Here is a 19,138-nt window from a genome sequence, read left to right as displayed (position 1 = left end):
TCTGGTCCAGGATGTCATTTATCTTAGAATTTCATAGAACTCAAGCCAATCACCATCGTCCAGGTGTCTATTAAGCCAATTATCCCATGGCATCCAGCATCTTTCCCGGCCAATCTTGTGTAGATAACAAGATTAAGCAACTTAAGTTTACCGAGGATTATCATAGACTAATTGTAGAGATATATTGGAGATGGTATCCTTTAATGCCATAGTCTGCTCTGATCATGTGATGGGTTCGATTTTTTTTTTTTTTTTTTTTTTTTCATACTATCCGCCATTTCCCGCGACAGCGAGGTAGCGTTAAGAACAGAGGACTGGGCCTTTGAGGAAATATCCTCACCTGGCCCTCTTCTCTGTTCCTTCTTTTGGAAAATTATAGGTTTTTTTTTTTTTTTTTTTTTTTTTTTGAGATAAAACAAATTAATTTTTCTCTTATGATGTTAAGGTGCGGAAACGGAGAGTCATGGATTTCTGATCAATTAATTAGTATGTGATTTCCAGTATCAGCAATTCTACATGGCAATGGAATAAATTGCACAATTGGAAATATTCAGAATTTCTCAATTAATGTGCATAGTTTAAAGGTATGTAAAGAAAGAATACAACATTCACAGAAATGTGCAGAGTAATCAATAATAGGTTTTTCTAATAAAGAGAATTTACATAAATAATTGCTATACCATAATACAACCCCAGTACCCCTTTCTCTAGCTTGAAACAAGCTGCACTACAATCAGTTCCAGGGAAATGTTATACTCCTTTGGAGCGAGTATTCTTTAATGAACTCGCAGTGAAGATTCAACCTCACAGAAGGTCACTTACTATTCTTGGTATAATTAAGCAGTTGTAGTTCAGCAGCACCAACAATGGACTGATGATGTATACTGCATTGCATAATCATCTAAGAAAATACAATAATACAATGGCATGGTAATGTACTTATACAGTACTAAAGTATATACACACACACACACACTCTTCCCCTTCAAATTCAGAATTAACAATATATTGAGAACATTTCCAATACTTATGATCTTAGTCATGCAGAATTCACCATTTTCCTCCAATACAAATAATGGAATTATCTATAAATACAATAAGCAAGATCTGATGTCTGGGGAAAAAAGCATTTTCATGAAATGATTTCTTTTAAATTCATTGACGATTGGTTCTAAAATCAGAATGATTCAATATGTATATTCTCATATGATACCACATGACTGTGCATATAAAGAATGTAGATACACATTTGTGACAATATTCAAAAGTCTAAATATGGAACAGTACAAAAAATGTAACATTAGCTTTCAAATAGTTATCATGCAACAATTTTAATGTAATATAATGAGTTTGATTCTCTTACAGTTGTGTTATCTGCCACAGTATTTTATTTTTTTTAGAATTCTGATCTTATTCTACTATTCATAATCTTCCTAACAGTAAATATCATTTCTGCGCAAGTTGAATTCCTGTGAAATGATCATGCATTTCACTTTTTCCCTGGGGCATTGAATCCATTATTCTTTATGCCATTCAATCTTTTAAGAAAAGATTTTCAACCTAAATAAAATACAGATTACAAATCCTAATATAACATGGGGAAGAAAAAACTATTTTTAACAAACGAGAAATGATTGAAGACTGTTTAGGTAGCACTGGATATAATATCTGGTGAGACATAGTCAAAAGAGTATCAAAATGTGAACTACCCTGGAGAAACTTTTGAAAAATCCAGGAACACAACTGCAAAACTACTAGAAAGAGAAGAAGAGACAGTGAAAAACAGGAGAGAGAAAAGAATTGTCCCCCAGAGAAATATTTTTGAGGAAAAAATCCAAAATCTATTTTTAGAAGTGGGTCATGAAGATAACCCTTAAATTCAACATGATCTCTAACTGGGAATGGCAGACTTTAATTTCATTACATTATTAGATATCCAGGGAAAGGCTGTGCAAATAAGTATTATTGTACAAGAGAGAAGGTATCTATCAATCTTACAACAATATTAGTTGCTTGAATGTACATAGTGAGGATGAGAGAACACGAAAAATCCAGATGGCTGAACCAGTCAAGTTTAAGACAAATAAATACCCTTATGTATTTTACACACAGACAACTACAACTAACGTCTTTTCACCAGGAACAATATAGTATGACTACAACACATTCAAGTCATCAGGACATCTGGTTCATATGAGACACACAGGATTGTTTCCTTTACTGATTTCCTCTGCAACATTATTTGTTGTTGTTGATTTGGCAGCAAAAGAAGAGAGCCAGGTACATATGAGCAGGCCAATGCTAGAGGCAAGAGTTATATATGTGGCCCAACCTGAAAAAAGATAAGCTATCAATAATTCTTCTTCAATATCTTATTGGTTATAACAAATGTAAAATTGTACTCAGTATATTTTACTATTACAGAATGGTAGGCTACGTGTATCACCTTACTCTTCTCTGTATACAAGGTAAAAAGAGAAAAACGATTTTATTGAATTATGATGTTTAGAAAAAGTGTGATGAGAGGAAATCTCTAATTGTGAAGCTGGATGTGAGCACAGAGGAGTCAAGGACATATACATCTTCAAGTTCAATAATCCCTGTGGAAGGATGCACAGACATGCTTTGATTTAGAGAAGAACATTTGATGTAAAGAAAATGATATAGGACTCCAATGTATTGAACTTTTTTCTTCTTTGGAAGAGGATATTAGATTATGTGGTAATTTCTTAACATACATAAAGTAACTATAGATTGAACAAGAATTTCTATATTTTACCAACTGCGTATGTTATCACCAAGAAAGCCTTTCAAGAATGACATTTTGGGATATGCGTAATAGTAAATTAAAATTACAGCTCAAGCATTCTTCCAATTACTGTAATTTTCCATTCATCTAACTTTCTGCTTCTCATCTTGATCCTACACTTTTCATGGCACCCATAACAGTTCAAAATCTTTCTCTATTATACTCCATTAACAGTACACACCAGCTTCACTCCTTTTATATTTCAAAGATTTTTCCTCTGTAAGCAGAGGGTGGAATAAGCAGGTGGAGGTGGTGAATTTCTAACAAAAGAAAGTACAGCAGCATGTGGCAAGTATGAACTAAGTGTCTGGAAAAGATTTTTCACAATTTCTCCAATTTAAAGCTTTAAGCAGTTCACTTGAGATATCAGGTCATGGAGAGAAATCAAGACAAATGTATTTAAGATTGTTCTGCAGAAAAATACAATATCATCACTACGTCTACTTTTAGCATGATAACTATTATCATTCACATGAATAATGCATAACTTACTTTATATTACCTTTCTGCCCTTTATATTACTTTTCTGCCCCAAATTCCACCTCTAATGGGCAAGATCGCAGGCCAAGAGGTTCGTAGAGTTGTGTGCATGTTTTACTGGGGTAAATGTAGGACAACTGAGGGGCAAGTGTTCAATGTCTTCAGTGTGGAAGTTGTAGTTTTGGGACGAGGGTTCCCTTGATGTGCTGCAGTCCTTGCATGTTTGAATATAGAGATAGAGAGAGTAACTATACAGAGTAACATGATACAAACCAACAGTACAGCTACTGGGATAATATATTCCAGCATCACGTCCACATTGGTTTCGTACACGTGGTGAATCCCAGGCCAGTGGAAATACAGCCACACCTATCAGGCTCAGAACACCTGTTGATGCAAAATACTTCTAGTATAGTTCGTAATGATGTTGTAAGGAAAATATAACATATCTATCTGGCAAATACTGAAATACACGTAATATACCAAACAGTACATATGCAGTAATTTTTCATGGTAAAGTTAGTCAATGCTTTGAAAATGAGTGGCTGATTATATTACACCTTACCTGCTACAGCCTGCACAAGCCCAATGATCTTGAACCAACTTCTACCCTTGATACGACGCACACATGCAGTGCTGCAGACACCAATGCATGATAGTACCGTCAGTACCGTTGCTGCCACTACTGCTACCAATGATACCACCTGTAATACACTTTCAGCCTAAGTCTTCATCTTGCATGTCATAGGCTCTGGTCATGGACAAAAGTCTAGTTACAAAACTCTCCTCAGACACTATAATTTGGGAGACGACACACACACACACACACATGAACTGCTTCATAAAGAGTAAAGTGACAAGAAGGAAGATGTGTAGTGAGAAGGGAGGCATGCAAGTGATGAGGATGGTGGCTAAACTCATTACACTACCTCTCACCAGTGTGAATCCCAAAATCAAAATTGCTACAACACCTCTCACCAGTGTGAATCCCAAAACCAAAATTGCTACAACACCTCTCACCAGTGTGAATCCCACCTATACATTTGCTATGCCAGCTCTCACCAGTGTGAATCCCAAAACCAAAATTGCTACAACACCTCTCACCAGTGTGAATCCCAGCACTAAAGTTGCTACAACACCTCTCACCAGTGTGAATCCCATCTATACATTTGCTATGCCAGCTCTCACCAGTGTGAATCCCAGCACTAAAGTTGCAACAACACCTCTCACCAGTGTGAATCCCAGCACTAAAGTTGCAACAACACCTCTCACCAGTGTGAATCCCATCTATACATTTGCTGCGCAAGGCGCCAGCTCTCACCAGTGTGAATTCCAGCACTAAAGTTGCTACAACACCTCTCACCAGTGTGAATCCCACCTATACATTTGCTACACCACCTCTCACCAGTGTGAATCCCAACACGAAAGTTGCTACATCACCTCTCATCAGTGTGAATCCCATCTATACATTTGCTACACCAGCTCTCACCAGTGCGAATCCCAGCACTAAAGTTGCTACATCGCCTCTCACCAGTGTGAATCCCAGCACGAAAGTTGCTGCACCATCTCTCACCAGTGTGAATCCCAGCACTAAAGTTGCTACATCACCTCTCATCAGCGTGAATCCCAGCACTAAAGTTGCTACACCACCTCTCACCAGTGTGAATCCCAGCACTAAAGTTGCTACACCACCTCTCACCAGTGTGAATCCCAGCACGAAAGTTGCTACCCCACTTCTCACCAGTGTGAATCCCAGGTACTCCATTACCTCTCACCACTGCGAACTGCAACAACAGACATTAATATTACAACACCATCTCTCACCAGTGTGAACCCCAACACTACTCTTACCACTACACTACTTCTCACCAGTGTGAACCCCACAAGCTCTCATACTATTCTACTACCTCTCACCAGTAAGATCCCTGACACTACACTCGCTACTCCACCACTAGGGTGAAACCCAATAAGAGACACTACTTTTACTCCTCTACCTTTCACCAGTTTGAGCCCCAGCACCACACACTGTACCACATCTCACCAGTGTGATCACCACTACACTCACTCACCACCCTACCATATCATAGTCATTGGAACCATCACAACACTCACTACATCACTTCTCACCAGTGCGAATCCCAGCAGCATAGTTTATGATATCCCCTTTAACATAACTTAGATAAAAAATTCTTCTCAGGCACTAGATCTATAATGGATTACTTTTTATTCACTGTAACCATAACAATGAATTGTAAGTGGGCAAATCTTTTCCTATTAGAAAATTTTCTTTCCTTCACAAAAATGCAACAATTAAAGCCTATAGTAGAATCATATAGCATCTTAGCTAGTGTGCTAAACTAAGCTGGTCTATACAACTGTGTGGGTTAAAGATGCATTAGATATACAAATGGGACTATACATCTCTTAATACTAAATCAGATTGGAACATAAGATTCTTTTACAGTGAAGAGTGTTTTCATCAAGTGGATATTTGAAACTGGCAGATCTTCAGAGCCGAGGGGGTAAGCAGGCGAGTAGAACAACTTAAAGATGTGCACTTAAAACTAAACTGTCTCTAAGTGTTACATTTGATTCTGGGAAATACCACCCACCTGTGGAGCAGGCAGGTCAGGGGCTGTGGTGGCATAAACCCCACAATGGTAGGGGTTCCTGGTACGAGAGGCGATCATTGTGCAGCGAATCCATAGTCCAAGAGAGAGGCGCTCCTTCCCAGATCCCAAAGCTGATGCTGAGGAAGAGACACCAAAGGGAAGAAGACAATAGATATCACCTTACTATCTATTGTGAAGCACCACATCAGGATGGAAAGCATTGATTCCGTGGCAAAATTACTTATGTTGAAGGTAACACATTAATTATATTTGATAATCAAATATGAAATTTTGAAATGAAACTGCAATATGTACTTATCAGATATGACATATATTATCAAACACTGCATCAAAGAAAACAGAGTGTACCATACAGTAAACTAAACATAACTGCAAATTTCAACAGAATAATTACACACACAAACATTTCCCCACCAGTCCGGTCCTGTAGAAATATAGTCTGAACCAAGCTTAACGAAAATATATATCTATATATATAAAAGAATTAAGATACTTTTCACCTAATCTGCAGCACTGTAGTTTTCGTTTTACATTACCTATAAAAATAAATGCAAGCACACACACACACACCTCCCTAATTCCAGAGTCTGGTTGCGATACATCAGAGGCCCTTAGCCAGTTCAAGGTTATACTATTACTCTCTTGAGCACAGGAAGCTGTGTGGGGAACGTGTCTTGATTGCTTCCTCAGGTTCACACTAGACGTATCCAACGTGGTATAACACGTCTCCCACCTGGTGTAACGCTGATTTTCTAGTTTAAGTATAAAGAATATATGATGGTCAAGTGGTTTGGGGGCACGAAAGAAAAACCTAGTACTGAAGGTTCGAATCTTTTGATTTCATTTTGCATATTGATGATTTTTCATAAACAAAAATATGAATTTACGATTGTTCATTGTATAGTGCAGATATCCCTGTAGTCTCCATGATTATAACATCGTCATCTTCCATATAAGTTCATTGGTTTTAACCATAATTCTTGATTACGAGAAACAGTCTATAAAAATTCGGTTGGTGTAATCACATAAATCATGATCTATATCTTAAGCAAAACATATCTCTCATGTGATGAACCATTTCATAAAAATCTGAGTTTTTAAACACTAATTTGTCTAATAATACACGGACGAAGTATTTCAGTAAATCATATTTCAAGACTTTACCCTTACGAAACATGGCTCTCATCCGCAGTACGGTGAAATATCTTTGACCTGATGCAGTGTAAAAGTATAAAACACGAGGGTGGATGAATCTCTTAAGGGGATGTTATCACAAGGACGCAATATATCTAGTCACAGCAGAGACAAGGGGGACCCAATGGTCTTTTACCATCCCTCCCCTGGCTTACAAGAGGGATCCAGTAGTACTTACCATCCCTCCCCTGGCTTACAAGAGGGATCCAGTGGTCACTTACCATCCCTCCCCTGGCTATCCTCTTTGCCCTTTAGTACTCCGAGTGGCTATGAGCCCTCACGTGTCCTGTGGCCGCTCTATCTGACTCATAACGATGCGACATGTGGTCGAATGAATAATACATGTAATGTTTCTCATAAGCATGTGTCAAATGGTTGGTGTAGCCGTTAGCATACGCATAACGCATGAATGTATCATGACATGATGACGCACAAGTGAAGCATGTGTTTAATATGCGTTTATACTATATATATATATATATATATATATATATATATATATATATATATATATATATATATATATATATATATATATGCACTACTGACGCGTGTGCCCTGTCATATGGGCATATACACACCATACGCACGTGTAATGTGTACCATGCGCTAGTGTAACACCAGATGCACGTGATGTGTACCATATGTGTGCCTAACACACACCATATGTGGCGACACAGTTGCCTATTGTGGAAATACTCGAGACAAAATGACCGTCCGCTCACGTGTCCCTCATTTCCTACGCTATGCTGACCCAAGACGAACGCTTATATACGAATGTGAAGGCCTGCTGAACACGTTGTCTTGCAAATATTTACAGTGTGGTGGGTGCTGTCCTGAGGGGTGGGTGTGGATGGAGTAAACACGCTTTGTGGTGGTGGAGGAGGGAGAGGCGTGGAGAGATAGAGGTCCCTGGGTCAGCGTTGAGGGAGAGGCGGAGGGAGGGAGGTTGTTGTGGGAGGCAGGGGAAGCGGGTGGTGTCGTCGGTGAGTAACATGACTGGGGAGGCGGGGTAGGGGAGGGGACTTTTGGGCGGGGAGGAGTCCTAAGGACGGGAGGGGAGTACCACGGCTCCCGAGGTAGGGTGGGTGGGCGTAGGAGAGGACCCCGTCTAGTGGTTTCCCCCCAAAGACTGAGGGAGACGTGTCTAGCAAGACCTCTAGTGCTAGACTTCACATTTATTCTGCTACGTTTAACATTTATTCCAAGACTTGATTCTAGTGCTATGTACAAAACATGTATTGTTATTTGTGCATTTAATGTTATATAAAAAAAAAATCAACTCGCGGAGACAATATCTTATTAATACGTTAATAAAACTTCTACTACTAATACTAAATTAACTCGTATGATTCAATATTCTTGGTTGGCAATCTTGGAGGTTTTACAGTCATACCCATGAAGAACCTTAAATTTCTTTTAATTATGGCAAATTAAATAACTTGGGTAAGGCGTAGTAATACAAGTCCCTCAAGACTTGATGTCATGTGATCAGTTAGACTTATGGGAAATGCGAGGGAACAACCATGTGATGCTCAGCTTACCGGAAAATTGTTCCTGTAGGAAGGCGGTGGAGAAGGCTGGTTCCTGGTCATCAACCAGAGCCACCAGAGGGCTGGGGCCGGTTGCTGGGGGTCCTAGGAGCCAGGAGGGGGAGAGGTTCGCCCCCAGCAAGGCCATGACGCAGGCCACGCTCCCCAGCAGCCACCCCAGCCACCAGCGGGTTACTATCACCACCACGCCACACATCACACACTGACCAGGGAAGTCTGCTACACCACACTCACTCCTCCTCCGTGTTGACCTTGGGACGTCTGCTGAAGTCTTCCTCACCAGACAACACTGGAGAGCGGATCACCAACCTTGTATATAAAACTTATCGTTTAGCAACAACAATAATGAAGAAGAGAAACTATATATTCACTCAGACTAACAAAGTATTTTGCGTTTATACCATCTCTTTCATCTCTCGTTCCCCTTCTGATATGCAATACCAACAGCAACACCAAATAGGACGAAAAACTATTCAATCAGACTAATAAAGTTATATGAGTTTAGATCATCTACTTCAATTCCCTTTTTTCCCCCTCTGGTATGCCGTATCTGGCCCAGTGATCGCACAAACACCTGTGGTATTACCCAGAATCCTACACCGACAGACGAGCATCACGTCCCAGGCCATCACGACCAGCAGATCCTATACACACACACCATTACTCCGTATACTTGACCGGTAAAAAGTGATCATCTTGCTTAGCTCTAATGTACTGATTGGTCATGACTTTTTACATGGGGGAGGGACTGTAAGGGATGACTCTGGCAGAAACGCGACTGACTAGTGAGAAGACTTTACGATCTATTAAGGGACTTACGTGATCCTAACCACAGTAGAGAATTTTGAGACGTATGTACGTACCCCACCACCTCGGGGTCAAGCTAATGACGTGATCTCACGTGATCTCACGTCCACCATACAAATATCTTAGACGGTGGAAAAATATATATTTTTCTTTCCTCGTTATAAATGGAGAGGCTGCTGGTCTACTTACATTAACGCACACCAGAGGAGGGAGCGCCGAACCAAACATTTGCATACTATATGTTTATTTTCTGACCGTTTCATCCGCGCTGAGTGAGGACGAGATGAACCCTTGCCTTGAGAGGTCATCGTACATCTTGGGTAGAGGTTGTCGTACATCTTAAGAGGTTATTGTACACATGTCAGTTAAATGGTCTATGAAAGGCAGGAAAATTCTCCTTACGATTATGTATAAAACTTCTTCATAGATGTCATACATAGTGTACAACCTCACACTTTCCCCTGTTATGCATACTATATACTCCACACTTCACGAATGTTATACATACTGTATACTCCACATTTCACGAATGTTATACATACTGTGCTGCTTCATGAAATGATGCGAGTTTCTGATTTAACTGGAGATATAAACACAGGAACTCTGGGAGATGATGTTTGACAGCGTTGAAGCGGAAAAGAAATTGCGTAAAGAAAAAACGATGAATTTCCTGTTTTGATTAATGTGGCACACGACACGAACCTGATCCGTTTCAGTCTAACGTTCAATATAAATCTATTTTCTCACTGTTTCTCTATAGATCTAAACAATATTTACGGTGCACATACATATGCTTGTGCTTGTATACTCAATGACTATATAAAACTCCTAACTCGGTCAAGTTGATCTACTAATTACCACATGATTAAATAATTTGTTGATTACCTCATGATAAAACATTGACTTTATGTGGTCATTAGCGATTCATTATTCACTTCATTTTATAAACTGTAATTCTAGTACGAGCTGACAAATGTGCTGCCTGCCGTCATATTGTTTATTCGTTTGCATGTATGTGAGCTGCAGTGAGCGGTGTACCCTTACCTAATGCATACCTTATGGTTACCTTACATTTACCTTACGAGATCTTAACTACGACAGCTTGGTCCGGGACCTTACCTTACGATTATGTCAGGGGTCTTCTGCCCCTATAGTTGGGGTGTGGGACCTTACCTTACCTGACGTATACCTTACGATGGTTTCGTAGGCCTTCTACTTCCCCACAGCTGGGTCTGCTACTTTACCTGACCTGACGTAAAACTTACGACAGTTTCGTAGGTCTTCTGCCCCCCCCCCCCTGCCACAGCCGGGTCTGTTACTTTACCTGTCCTGACGTATAACTTACGACAGTGTTGGTGACCTTCTACCCTACATATCGACCTGAGACTAAGCTGTCGTGTTGCTCCATTGTTCAATCAGGCTGTTGAGCGCCGCGTTTCGTTGGCCCACGCGACCATCACATCCTGTCTTGTCTCGTCCACTCTGACGATAAGCTCACCCACCTCCAGCGAGAGCGACATCGTCGATGCCTGGGCAGGCGTGCGACACCAGCGCGTCGTAGGGAAATCTGTGTCACACTGAAATCTTAAAGGAGTGAGATCAACAGTGAATGGTGAAACTTGACCATGGATATGGTACGAGGTGCCAGTCAATGTTTCCTTGTGCCCCGGTCGGCCATGAGTGACAATAGTGCCATAGAGTGGATGATGATAATTTGGTACCATTCATGTGATGAGTGACAGTAGTATAGCAACCCTGTTGGTGTTGTCACCAACGGTGGTTGACCCTTGGTCATGACGTTATGGTCTTTGACCTACGGGTCGTATCGTCGTGCCCACAAGTCGTACAGTTATGCTCAAAGACCGCACCGTCGCGGTCAAGGGTCGTGGCGTCATGGTCGTGGCGTTTAACCTTTGACCCAAGCTAAACGTGTTTCGTCGTTACACCCACACATCCTCGAATAACCTCGAACGATCGTTTATCACCCAACCACTAATGAATTACCGACACTATTCTTCCACTATGACTTTACGAATATCATAAGAACTTCATTAATCAAGGCACAGGATAGAGGATCTACACGTCCTTACTCTATATAACCCAGGACGACACTGAGAACCTGCAGGAAATATCAGGTTGCCTCCCAGGGACGAGGGTGTGTCGACGACTACGTCATCATCGTGACGTCACGCAGGATGCTTTCGTGAAACTGTGAAATGTGAATGAACATAATGTGGGCAGTTTTCAGAAATGTCATTAGATACTATTTTTAGAGGTTATATCATGCGTCTTTGTTGGAGAGACTCGTCTTAATGAGGTGTGAGCGTTGGTTTTGTTTGCGGGAGTTCGTACGTGTGTGGCGCTGAAGGGAGGGATATAAAACACATGACCATTATTCCAAGAAACCTTACCCTCCAAAGCCCTTCCACAACACCTCCAAACTTCCCTCCATACCCTACCACAACACCTCCAAACTTCCCTCCAATCCTCCATATGTTCCTCAGCTCCTCCAGGCTTTCCCTTCCATCCTAGGTGCTTTCAAACGCACTTCCTCATGTTGCTCAGCACCTCCAAGCAAATTTCCTCGTCCCCGAGCTCATCCATAATTCCCTCCATCTCTTCATAGCCTCCAAAAAAAAACCTTCCCATCTCTCCTATCTCCACTAAACTAACCTTAACCACTCCAAACATTCCTGCATTATCCTATTCTTCCTATGTCTCCTCCCAGCACACCTCGCTACTGCCTCTCAGCCTCTCCAAATCATCGCACATACCGTCCAACACACACACACACATACCGTCCCAAGCCTCTAGAAGCCTCCTCCTTCAACCCTATACACGATTCTCTCCCTTCCTATCCTCCTACCACGCCGCTCCTGTCCCTCCTTCACCCACGTCCCTCCACACTGCTGGGCGACATGCGGGGGGACAGCAAGGAGTCCTAGGCTCTACCGCCCTCTCTCCTCATCTACCTAAAGGCAGAAACTTAGGATAGTGTTACTCCCGACCCGCCACCGCCCAGCTGTTAAACCTCTCCATAAATCACCAGTTCTTCTGTTATCTGGCCCTTCCATGTTCTCCCAGGTATGCCCCCGCCACCATATCCTCCCTACCTTGCTGACACCTTCCAGACGCTGCCACCACCATCTCGTCCCTACCCTGCTACCACCTTCCCGACGCTGCCACCACCCACACTCCCCTCTCTGCCACCACCCTCCCGACCCTGCCACCACCGCTGGACAGCTCACCATTAACCCAACAACAGAAGCGTCGTTGAGTTTCTCCTTGAATACAGATACTTGAAGCATGAGTCCCTCTCTCCCCCTTACACACCCTCCGCCACCGTGGCCCCTCACCCAGATGTATATATACCACCTCACACTGCACCAGTCAGGTAGAAGTGGGGACTCCATTCGTCAATTACCGTAATCCCAGGTGAGTTATGACTTTCAAGGTGATAATGTAATGGTTGTGGGCGTGGCAGAAAAAAAGGGCGTGGTCGCTGCTTCGCGTCCTGTGTAGCACGCCTTCATCAGCCCGTCACACACTCCCTCCCCCCAACCATCAACTGGCTCTGTTGATGCTCACTAGTTTGCCGGTGTTTGTTTACAGTGGAGTCCTGTGCTCAAGTTGTTGACATTGCAGTCTTCAGAATGATAGAGATGGTGGCTGTATTAATTCACTAATATTCGTTCGTCTTAATTCTAAAAGTCTAATGACCGATTTCATTAGTTCGAGGAAAACTTATGCATGTTAGTGGGTGGTTGTATAATTACCTCATTGTACTGTTAGAGGAGGGAGTACTACACTAGTGGAGCCACATCTCGAACATTTTCTCTTTTTAGACAAACTTTTTAAGTTTTTATATACAGTCAACGTTCACAGTTTTATCATAGAGTATTCGAACAATTCTTTACGACGATTTGAAATCTATTTCCTACAAATTTTTTGCTTAATTTCTTTTTAAACCTCCTGGTTGTTGGAACTTTGCCTCGTGACTGAACTGGTTTAGAAACATGAAGACTGATCAAATCACCCCCTACTGTTTATTCCCAGATAGGCAACTATTTGGCTACCAACCTCAAACTGATTAATTTCTTAATTCTGATGCAATCTTTGCTTCCCTTCTTTGGACTTACTTTATTAATTCTTTGTGCCGCTAAGAACGATGGCTAAACACGAGCATTTAAAAGTCGACATGAAAGACTAAGATTCGTTCTCTGGTAGAATATCGACATGAATTTTCGATACACATATCAGTGACGTCATCATAAAAGGCCATGTTAACACAAGTGCCACTGGTAACATCATAAGTGCCACTGGTAACGCCACAAGTGCCACTGGTAACACTACAGGTGCCACTGGTAACAAGGGCACTAGGAAACAAACTGCAACCACAAAAAGGGGGGAACAAGAGAGGTCAGGTGACGTGACCATAACAGTAATGATACCATGTCCTTGACTAAGCTGCATTGGTAATTAAGTCAGGTCATATTCTCTCTCTCTCTCTCTCTCTCTCTCTCTCTCTCTCTCTCTCTCTCTCTCTTTTATTTCTAAATTTTATATCTTTTTAATCAAGACTTCATCTTACGTGCAATTCATGATGTTGAAAAATGGATACAAGGTCTAAATGAATAATTTTTGTCTATCTTCAATAATGAATTACACGCTTTCGTATATCTTTTGCGTTTTCTGTCATAATATAAACGTCTAAATGAAAGCAAGCTTTTAATGTGCTATTTGTGACGAATTTTTCTGGAGACTATTCAGTTTTCTTAATTCCACAATAAAGCTGTTAATCATTGTAATGATCATATACTTTCATTTATCTCAATATTTTGCTGCCTATTACTACTATAAATCAGAGGTCAACAACTGTCTGAACCATTCAAAGGTTAACAACACTTATGAGCCAATCAGAGGTCAACACCACCTTTCGGAACCTATTTAGAAGTTTCATAAGCCCTTAATTATGAAATCCAGTTCCATCGTGTATCTGGATCAATAATGAATTGTGTCAGACACCCTTTTACACAGGTCACCTTTTGATATACAGTACAATTCAAACATTCAGTACTGTGATTCGGATATCAATATATGAAATGGAAAATATATTTTACCGAAGTGATTAAGAATATGATACTGAAAATGATCCTTTAAGAATGGATAGAAATGAATTTAAACAGACAAACTTTAAGAACTTACTGCTAACAATGGAGGTAGAATTCTTTCCAGTCCCACATTGTCCTTAGGTTCCCGGCTCTGTCCTTGTTCGCCACACGATTGTTCAGTCCGACCCAACACCTGAAAACACAAGACATTAGAACTTGTAGCTGGGAAATGAAGGAGCTACGTTGTGCGTGTGTGTGAGAATGTCACGGACGACACATGGCATAGTATAGATGCTCTATCTATCAAGAGCAATCTATCATATTTACCATAATCCATTACCGTACATTAAGTACGGAACTTGCCAATTATACTCCTCTGCAGGGATTCAAAGTTAGATATACAGTGACATGCATAACACAGTGTGTACAACTGTATGCTTGCAGCAGTCACCACAGCCACACAACACTAACCCACAATTTCAGATCGAAAACATTTACGTAGACCAAACAATCAAACAGTTAAAGTCATACAAACACTGCAGACATTGTAGAATTCACATTAACAGCCACGAGACATTGTCAAACGCTTCTACACCCCAGAACATGTAATTCATATCAGTGGATCTCACTTGGATGATGTTGGGCCTCGATATCATCTGGTGAGGGATCCGTCAACGAGCTCACATTTCTGGTTTTTTAATAAATTCACTGATCTACTACTTATGTAGATATCTTTTCAAATGCCTGTCAAGGCATTTGAAAAGACCAAAGCCGACCATTACCAGCCTTGCTATGATAAGCCATTCAACTACAGTAAAATCATGTTCATTATGAAAATATATTTATCAGGAGTGAATCTAATATACCTGTTATAATTTCAGCACAAAAATAGCCAACAAATCGGTTTCAATGAATCATGAAAAAATTAGATAACTTACAGATACACAGTCGCCTTCACGTGTCATGGAATAACTTGTACAAGGGTCTTGGCCAATGCCAGTTCCACGTCGGCTGTGTCATGGCTGTCCACAGCACTCGACTCACAACAATCCACCATTTGCAAGAAGACTGGAGAGTCCGGTATAAACTCGAGCCAACGAGTAGCCTGACCAGCTTCTATTTATGGTTCATGACCCACTCACACACTGTGCACAACGTCAAGTAGTCTGTTCACACAGTTAAATCCTATGATCCTCGATTACGTAAATATATACAAGAATAAGAAAGCAAAACGTCTTCCCGCAGCAAAGGTCCAACGCGAACTGAGTGTTTTGACACCGTAACGGGTTCGGTTTGGTCTCATTCAGAAGTTCAGGCAGGGAGTTTCATGACCCAGACCGAACACACTGAATCACCAACACCTTAGAAATGCGTGTAAGGATTCGAGTGCAAATCTAAAGCACAATGAAATCAAGGAAGTCCTTAAAGACATACCAAAAATATGCACTGAAATCAATCAAAAGGTGAGGAGTAAATACTGGACGGGCTCTTTTGGAAAAACTGATAAATGCAAGAGTTTGAGTGACATGTGTTCGAAGCAAGAGCAACACCCGTGTCGATTCACAGAGTAGAGCTAGTGAATTTTAGAAATGAGCTGGGCTCGAACGGACAGGTTTACTGAGTTCCACTTGACGAACCTCCGTCCGAGACTCGCAGTGCAGGTTTTGGAGTGGCTTTGTGTAAAGTCAGTGTACCCCGTAGTATGAGACGTGTGTTCCAATAAGAAGTGAGTTACTGTATCATTGGGATCTACAGGACCAGGTGATGGTGAAGTAACACTCAATGATTTGGCTATCACTAGGGAAAGGCCCCTTTTACACTTATCTAATGTCTTATACTGGAGGTTGGATTCCTCTACACTGGAGGAAAGCATTAATAGTGTCAATTCTTAAAAGCAAAGATTTTCTTCCGATTTCTTTGACCATTTGTTTTAGCAAGACGATGGGAAGATCAACATCAAACAAGCTGTATTAAGTTGAAACTCTTTCGTCATCCAATTCGCCAGGGTTTATGGAAGGTAAAGATACTGCTGGGTTGTAAAATGCTTGAATGATATGAAGGCAAATAAAGACGTCATATGATTTTCTAAGGAACTGATAGGAAACCCACTAAACGGATGATAAAGATGGGGAAGAGTGGAGGAAGGAGAAGATATACAACCCCGTCTTTTGATGTAAATTATGTCCATAAAACATTTCAGTTACCTGCAACTTTTCGAAGCCTTTCCCTATTTCGAACACCTGAATCACAAATGAAATATCTCGTTCAGTCCCTTCGCATATTCGTGATTAAGATGATACATTTCGTAAGGCGAAGAAAATCGACAACTTTAATTGTTCATATAAAGTTCAGTGGTTGTTTAAATGAGTTTAACAATCTGGAAAATGTTTACACTTAACAGCAAACAAATCTTAAGAACAAAAATCAACTGAGAAACTTTGATAATTCAATGGTAAAACACAAACCCTCTCGGTGTTCGAAAATTGATACAAATAAGAATAAAATTCCGATACACGTACACTTTGAACAAAGTCTCGATACTGCTTCAGTCATGTGTGTCGGGTTAGCGGGAGTTTTCAAAACACTTTGATTGTAATGACATCTGATAATTGCATTTGAAATTTATTGGTATCATACGGTTACAGGAATATGAAATCTGGATCAACTTGTTTAACATTTTTTTGTGAAATCCAACAGCATCAAAAGAAGGAGCCATATCTGGTGAGATTATTCAGTAAGAAGAATGTTTGGGAGTCACATTAATCGTTTAAACATTTCATAAATCATGAAGTCATCAATATGAGGTGAACAGTTGCCATATGGGGATAATTTCAGCATATTCTGTTGTTTTGTCACACCATATACAGCTGATGTCTGAAAGGGCGTACATAGTGACAGCATGTGTGGTTTCAGAGTCGTCTTGAAGCACTCAAAGAAGCTGTCCAAGATTATTTGACCTTCATTACCATGGCAGTCGACTGGTATACAGCCTCAAAAAGGAAAAGGTATGTATTTTGCTTCGTCCTTACCTGACCTTTAGATGAACTTAGTTATACGTCTAAAGAACGAAGTTTGGCGTTCAAAGAAAATGTAAATTATTTTAAGGGTCACTATACTGTTTTATGTTTCATGATCGACGAGTTTGGGTTAACTTATAAAATCAAAGTTTGGACACAGAATGTTTTACTTAACATACTTATAGATAATTTAGATTAGGATTAAACAAATGTTTCATTATTGTTACCATCTTTACCTCCAACACTGCTTTAGATACGATTTTATTTTTTCCTGCTACTCTCTATGGTTCTATTTACTTCCAAAAATTGACCATATCTGTCTAGAATCTACCCGCATAATCTACCAGATTTTTTGAAATCTCACCCAAGAAAAGATACGATGAGATGATTCCACATATATTCTATACAAGCTCTCGCATTACCTCCATATCATCATTTTGACTGATGTTTCTTGCCAGTAATAACCTTATCTGTTTAATTTATATATTCTAATATGTAGGGAGTTATTCAATCAATTCATGGATAATGCATGATGTTATTACTTTACTGAGCATTGATGGCTTAGCCCTGTGACGATATGGTCCTTGACTTCACAACAGCAGCGTCATCTAGTGAGTGAAAATCGCATAAAAACAATCATCGTGTAAGTGGCAGCATTTGGCTACTGGTATTACGAAGTTCATCGCGTCTTGCTCCTTTTCCAGGTTGGGTTGTAAATATTATTTTTCCTCTTGACTCTCTGTCAACACCGTCTTCAGACGTGGAAGCAAATCCTCCTCCGTATTTTCAAGTATTGTGTCCAGGAACTAGAGTGTATTGGGCTGAATCGAGGACAGGTATTGCTACGACTATGGGCGGATATCCTGCGTGGACAACATTTAGGAAAATCATAGAAATATGCAGGTATTTAGTGTCTTAATGGCAGGAACAAGCCCCCATATGTGTATGTGTGTGTGGTTAAAGATTCGCAAGGGTTCGAGTCAATGACATCTCGATCTCCGGTGTGCTATTACTGGCACGGGTTGGGTGTGTGTGTGTGTCGTGTGAGTGCCACTATTGGCACGGGGCAGCCTGTATGTGATGTAGTAGGCTGTTAGATGGATGTGTTTGTCTAATTAGCGTCATGTAGTAGTTGTAGTGGTAGTTACGATATTCATCGTATGAAAGGAAATTTGATATGTAATCGATTAATGCTATAGATTAGTTGTATATTGAATTGTAATGCTTGTCATAATTACGATTATTATTGTGGTTATTAAGACCCTGTGAAGACAAGTAGGACTTTTGTTAATGTAATTAGGAGAGAATTGGATTGGTATAAACTTTGGTAATTAGAATATGAAGATCCAAACGGCAAGTCGAGGTTCATCGTGAATTACCATTTATATGACAGAGTTCTGGCACTTTTATTCATACATTTTAGAGGCTCGTACACCTGTATACGTTGTCGTAAACAACATAGAAACGTCATACGAGTTTATGAAACATGTTCGAAGGCTTCGTGTGTTGGATGATGATCTGCAATTCGCTTGTT

General features: G+C 40.5%; 1 protein-coding gene across 5 annotated transcripts; it reads right to left on the bottom strand.

Moving 5' to 3' along the window:
• Nucleotides 1-607: 607 nt before the first annotated feature.
• Nucleotides 608-15,831, bottom strand: LOC139747953 (LHFPL tetraspan subfamily member 2a protein). Of its 5 annotated transcripts, none has more exons than XM_071660456.1 (8): nt 15,526-15,831; nt 14,682-14,780; nt 10,822-11,060; nt 8,661-8,978; nt 5,902-6,038; nt 3,855-3,993; nt 3,563-3,676; nt 608-2,332 (listed from the first exon to the last, which is right to left on the bottom strand). In XM_071660456.1, the coding sequence occupies exons 4-8, from the start codon at nt 8,863-8,865 to the stop codon at nt 2,190-2,192; spliced, it is 738 nt and encodes a 245-aa protein (XP_071516557.1). In that variant the 5' UTR covers nt 8,866-8,978; nt 10,822-11,060; nt 14,682-14,780; nt 15,526-15,831; the 3' UTR covers nt 608-2,189. The 5 variants fall into 5 exon arrangements, with proteins under 5 accessions (XP_071516557.1, XP_071516558.1, XP_071516555.1 ...); XM_071660457.1 differs by having other exon boundaries at nt 10,857-11,060; XM_071660454.1 differs by having other exon boundaries at nt 8,661-11,060.
• Between the last annotated feature and the right edge of the window lie 3,307 nt (nt 15,832-19,138).

Source organism: Panulirus ornatus, chromosome 71 (genome assembly GCF_036320965.1).
Source record: "Panulirus ornatus isolate Po-2019 chromosome 71, ASM3632096v1, whole genome shotgun sequence".
Classification (NCBI taxonomy): Eukaryota; Metazoa; Arthropoda; class Malacostraca; order Decapoda; family Palinuridae; genus Panulirus; species Panulirus ornatus.
The sequence above is the reverse complement of the archived record's forward strand: the minus strand, read 5'-3'. Positions and strand labels throughout refer to the sequence as shown.

Excerpts from the sequence above, each read along its gene's own strand:
- LOC139747953 (XM_071660454.1), bottom strand. The coding sequence starts at position 8,865 with ATGTGTGGCGTGGTGGTGATAGTAACCCGCTGGTGGCTGGGGTGGCTG. Across the intron at positions 3,994-5,901 it reads CTGACCTGCCTGCTCCACAG|GTGGTATCATTGGTAGCAGT; the intron begins GTGGGTGGTATT and ends AGTGTATTACAG. Across the intron at positions 3,677-3,854 it reads GCTTGTGCAGGCTGTAGCAG|GTGTTCTGAGCCTGATAGGT; the intron begins GTAAGGTGTAAT and ends TTGCATCAACAG.